At 42.1% G+C, this 5,603-nt stretch overlaps 1 protein-coding gene across 4 annotated transcripts; it reads right to left on the bottom strand.

Annotated features, from left to right (window-relative positions):
* Window positions 1–700: 700 nt before the first annotated feature.
* LOC147623312 (pentatricopeptide repeat-containing protein At5g27110-like) lies at window positions 701–4,553 on the bottom strand. 4 transcript variants are annotated; one of them, XM_086821427.1, is made up of 2 exons: window positions 4,312–4,553; window positions 701–3,945 (listed from the first exon to the last, which is right to left on the bottom strand). In XM_086821427.1, the coding sequence occupies exons 1-2, from the start codon at window positions 4,353–4,355 to the stop codon at window positions 1,566–1,568; spliced, it is 2,424 nt and encodes an 807-aa protein (XP_086677553.1). In that variant the 5' UTR covers window positions 4,356–4,553; the 3' UTR covers window positions 701–1,565. The 4 variants fall into 4 exon arrangements, with proteins under 4 accessions (XP_086677553.1, XP_086677552.1, XP_086677555.1 ...); XM_086821426.1 differs by having other exon boundaries at window positions 701–4,014; window positions 4,312–4,492; XM_086821429.1 differs by having other exon boundaries at window positions 701–3,654; window positions 4,312–4,492.
* Window positions 4,554–5,603: the final 1,050 nt, after the last annotated feature.

Here is a 5,603-nt window from a genome sequence, read left to right as displayed (position 1 = left end):
AACATGGCAACCTTTGCAAATAAACCATTCTTGCATCACACAATATAGCTAGTGTGCTTGAATCAATTCCATTATAATCAAGGATCATACAACAAACTCAAGGTGGTATTAATTAATGGCCTAAAGAACATGGCAACCTTTGCAAATAAACCATTCTTACATCACACAATACAATTGGTGTGCTTGAAACAATTCCAGTATAATCAAGGATTGTGAAGTGAATTATGTAGTAAAGCCTAGTTTAGAATTTCACAACTTCAACAAGAATACTAATGTTGATGATTGCAAGTAACAAAGGATTTGTAATGATGTGGCAAGATATTTACCACCAGACGATTGGTATGGATATTAACTATGAAGGTTATATTCAACCGGTTAACCATTAATCATTCATCCTTGAAGGATTGGCATGATACACACATCATGAGGAAAGGCAATGTTCAAGCATCCAAAATCATTAGGTGAGCTGTTTTTTAAAAGATCTAGCTTGATGATGCTAGTAAATGTTGGGGCATTGGAGTCAAGTGACCTAAACATTTCATAGCCTCAAAGGTATTAAAATTTCATAAGAGGAAATTATATGCAACAAAATCCTAGCTACTAAATGAAAAACATGGATTATTGTTACACGGGTTCAGTTAGTTAAGAGGTGAAAAGACTTGGTTTTCTTCAATCAACAGCTATGTTATTGCAGTTTACATGTTCAATTGTTATTTCTGAAGGATTCAATTAATCACATGAGGCATCATAATTAAGGGTTTCATGGGGCATCATGTTATTACAACTATCAAAGATGTAAAGGCAAACATATCATAGTAGGGTGTAATTCCTTTGAGCATTCATACAAGAGTGTTGTTATGGCAATCAATTGACTGGCTTCTGATGTTGGATCTATACAGCCCACCAAATCTATTGCACTGAGTAACAGCTCATGATCCTCCCAGAAGACGCAGGAATAGCTCCTTTTTAACAAAAAAAGCACACCCAATGTTGCTGAAAGCTTGCCTAAAAGCCCTTCTTCACCCTCTCTTCCAGGTGTGACTTCTGCAAATTGCTATCTACACTCTGCCCTGTGCATTTTTTGTGTATAAAAACAACATTTTTTTCTTCAGTCTCCAATTTTTTTTCTCCCCTCTTTTTTGTGTGATTTCTTCACCAGTAAAAAACTCTTTAGTCCCAGCTTTGAATCTGTATAATGATAGGACAGATCTACAGTCTCATGGCAACAAATTAAACCCCCTTTATGGAAATAATTTGTTGCCTTCATGAAACCTCAACACGCCCACTTACTAGCTGTGCCTTGTGCATGTTGTAGCCTGCATCAGAAGTTCAGATGAAAGTCCACATGATCGAACGCCTCTACCATGCTCTAACAAGTAGCCCAGCCTAACCCAAAAATGGTTGAGCTCCTATGATGTGGCTTGTTGAAAGGTTTTAAATTATCCATCCAGGACGTTCATGGTGTAGCCACATACATGCCAGCATTATTGGGATTGTCAGGAAGTGTTTTGGTCAGGGCCAAATCAACTGTTGGTAAATTTTTGTCATCCCTAGACAGCAGTTTCTCAAACTTGAGGTGGAGCAGCACATGTTGTGACTAATTCTTCAAGTTTGACAGGGGCAACACAGAAGATGTGATCATGGAGCAAGCCGTTGGTCGTACCTGCTTCACTTTGCTTGTTAGAAACCTCTTCCTGCTGCTCACTCAACGTCAACTCATATACAGTATCCACTTCTGGCACATGACCATGCTCTTTCATGAGCAAGCCAATCCTGTTTGACTTGGCAAGAATAACATTATCTTGTGCATGACCTTGACTGCCTCCTACCAAAAATTCATGAATTTTGGTACCGACTTCAACCCAAGCCTCCCCAGGTTTCTTCCATGCTCCTTTGTATTTTCTACATTTCTGTAATTTGTTGGCCACTTCCCACATCTGAGTGCTGGAGTAAATGCTGGACATGATCATATAGCAAGAAGCATCTCTAGAGTCCAACTGAAAAAGTTCACTAAAACAACGTCTCCCTAGCTCTGTGTTGCCATGTGTTTTACACCCACTTAGCAGAGTAGACCAACCAATTAGATTTGGTACGACGGGCATTGTTTGGAGCAGATCTTCAGCCTCAATCAAGTGCCCTACCCGCCCAAGAAGGTCAACCATGCAGTTATAGTGCTCAATAGTTGGTAGAATACCATGGTTTTGCCTCATAGACTTAAAGTAAAAGCGGCCTTCCTTGAGTAGGCCAGCATAACTACAGCCAGCCAAAATGCTCATATATATCGCATCATCTGGCCTTAAACCTTGATGTTGCATGTCTTTGACAAAAACTTCTGCTAGCATGCAGTTGCCTTGCTGGGCATACCCAGAAATAATTGCGCGCCATGAAACCATATCTCGATTCTGTAGCATGTCAAACACTTTGTGAGCCTCTTCTAGGCTCCCACACTTGGCATACATGTCCACAAGTGTGTTCCCAAGGGCCACATCTGCATCAAGTCCAATGTCGATTAAGTTCATATGTATCAGCCTGCCCTTGTGTATGGCTCCTACGGTACCACATGCTTGGAGGAGACCCAAAAGTATCACTTTGTCTGGCTTTATGCCCTCGTCCTGCATTTCTTCAAAAATCGCAAAGGCAGGAAAGCCATGCCCTTCCTGCACGTATCCAGAGATCATTGCACTGCAAGAAATAACGTTTCGATTCTCTACTTCATTAAATATCTTATGTGCCTCCTCGAGACTACCACACTTAGCATACATGTCCACAAGGCTGTTAGCAACTTCCATATTTGACTCAAAACCTGCTCTAATAATGCGATCGTGCATGAGCCTGTGCTGTCCCCCCCCAGCTATATCAGAACATGCCCTCAAAATGCTCAGAAACATGACTTTGTCAGGCATGATGTCCTCTTGTTGCATTTTTTCAAGGAGTTGAAAAGCAGAAAATGCATGACCATGTTGAGCATACCCCGCTATTAATGCAGCCCATGACACTGCATCTCGGTTCGGCAAGTATCTAAAAAGCTTGCACGACTCTAATAATCTCCCACACTTGCCATACATATCAACAAGAGTGCTTGCAATTACCACATCCATCTGAAGTCCGTTTCTGATTATTTGGTCATGGATTAGTTGCCCTTGGATTATGGCTCCTATAGTGCCACAGGCTTTCAGGGCACAGAGAAAGGTGGCTCTCTCTGGTTCTAAACCCTGCTGTTGCATATTCTCAAAAAGTTGAAGAGCCTGCAGACCATCCCCATATTGGGCATACCCTGCAATCAAAGCACCCCATGAAACCACATTTGGGTTTGGCAAATTATTAAACACTTTGCGAGCCTCTTCGAAGCTAGCACATCTGCCGTACATGTGAATAAGTGTACTACCAATAACCACATCCAAATCGAATCCGTCTTCAAGAACTGTCATGTGAATCAGTTTGCCCTGCACTAATGCTCCAATGCTCCCACACACTTTCAAGATGCACAGAAATGTGACTCGGTCTGCTTTAACACCCTCCTGCTGCATTTCATAGTACAATACAAGAGCCTTTTCACCTTCAGAAAGCTCAGCATGTGCTGAAATGATGGCATTCCATGTGTAAGCACTAGGCTTCAAGATCTTCAAAAACACTTGGCATGCTTCTGGCAAACAGCTGCATGATGCAAAGGAGCGGATAAGGTAGTCTCCGTAAAAGGAAATGGATTCTAGTCCACTGCTAATCATCAAAAAATGCAGCTGTCTCGATGTTGTCGGGTCTTTCGTTTTGTTGCACCGCTCTAGAAGGGAGTGAATAATGTCCCTTGACGTCGTGCAATCTGGACTGTGGTCCATTACTTTCACATTTTCAGGAGCCTTCTTGGTCAGGGGTCTCTCTTCACATGGTGCTCCAACAAGCACAGCATGGCTTGTCGTGCTCCGGAAGAAAACTCTCTGAGCATGACAGCTTCGAGATACAGACGCGTTTAACAAGACAGGTAAGATGGCAAAGATATGATTGAGGCTGCAACTGTGACTATTCACAAAAGATCACATTGTGGGGAAAACAATACCTAGATAACATTCCCAAAGGGAAAACGCATATGCAAACATAGCTACATGCATGAGTCATGCACGTGATGTATATGTGTGTGTGTACATATGCAAGCATGCAGGTGGTATGCATGCATGCAGGCGGTATTCATATGTATGTATTCTACATGTATGTGCAGGCATTTATGTATGTATGTATGCATGCATGCAGAACACATATCATGATTAGGGTTCTAAATACAATTTGGTGAAGTAAAGTCATCTGTAAGAAGTAATAAACCTGATCTCGCAGCTCCAAACATGCGTAGGCCACGCTGCCCGCATTCCTCGCACGTGCGAGCAGACCTTCGAAAAGCTACATCAGGACTTCGACAGAGAAACGGATTCACACTTTGGGCGGTCATGAAAACTGGTGGGAGGTGGTCTTGACAAAGTGATTACAATGAATTAAACAGGCTAATTGATGGAGCTGAATACCTTACAGTTTTGAAAGGTTAAAAACGAAATGCAAACCTTACAATTGGGGACCTCACGTTTTTTAAAAATTAAAATCAATTAATTAGTGAGGGTGAGTGGAAACCTTGAAGTTTTACATCTTATACGCTATCGTTTTATGAAATGGAGGTGGCATCAACCCCGCCACCTCTACAAAAATGCATTGCTTTCTTTTTTCTTTCTTTCTTTTTTTAGGAAAATATTTATAATATTAAAGCTGAAAGCCAAGTTATACAGCACTGATTTGACTTACAAGAGTTCTGTTAGTATACACTCAATGCTCGCCTCTCAGCATGTATCTCACTTTGATGTATAATGCACATTTGTTGGGCCCCTGTTATGAGGAGTAGCCATGGTGCATATGTCTTTAGTGGGAACCCCAGCTTAGACGCCGATGGAGTCATTCTTGTGACCATTGATGATGGTTAGGAGATGGTCAGGGGTATGAGTGTTAGCTGGGTTCCGAGGCATCGCCCCGGGGGGGCTGGGGGTCCCAGGGGGGCTAGCAGTCCCCCTAGCGAGGGCAGGAGTCCCCCAAGATGATGGTATGAGGGATATTCCCTAGAATATTCCCTCGGATACCAGGTCCATCATTAGTGGGCGGTGGTCAGTGAGCCACGTTCATGATACACGGGTAGTGACTGTGTCTATGCAGTGTAACCACCCTCGTTGTATACGCATCTACCACACCGCCTACTATACTATATATGGACATGGTTGCCATGAGCTAAGGCATCCAATGCTTGTGAGTATCCAACCCCTTTTACACTCTGTACATACTCCATCTAGAGTTTGTCTAGATCGTCATCTAAGCTCTAGAGTTTGTCTAGATCGCCATCTAAGCTCTACTTGAGAGCGCACGGGTGGACAGCACCATCACTTGTACCTCTTTGGTATAACCAAAATCTTAAATTCTCTCCATTGTGTATCTATTGCATTGTCTATTGTGCTTTGTCTTGCTATCTCTTTCCGCTGTGCCATATTCTTATATAAGTTCAACAAAAAAAACTTATACCTCAAGCCTAATCCAACTCATACTTCTTATAATTAAGTTCAACAAAAAGAACTTATACCTCA

This window comes from Cibotium barometz, chromosome 27 (genome assembly GCF_041138505.1).
Source record: "Cibotium barometz isolate CiBa-2024 chromosome 27, ASM4113850v1, whole genome shotgun sequence".
Lineage (NCBI taxonomy): Eukaryota > Viridiplantae > Streptophyta > Polypodiopsida > Cyatheales > Cibotiaceae > Cibotium > Cibotium barometz.
The sequence above is the reverse complement of the archived record's forward strand: the minus strand, read 5'-3'. Positions and strand labels throughout refer to the sequence as shown.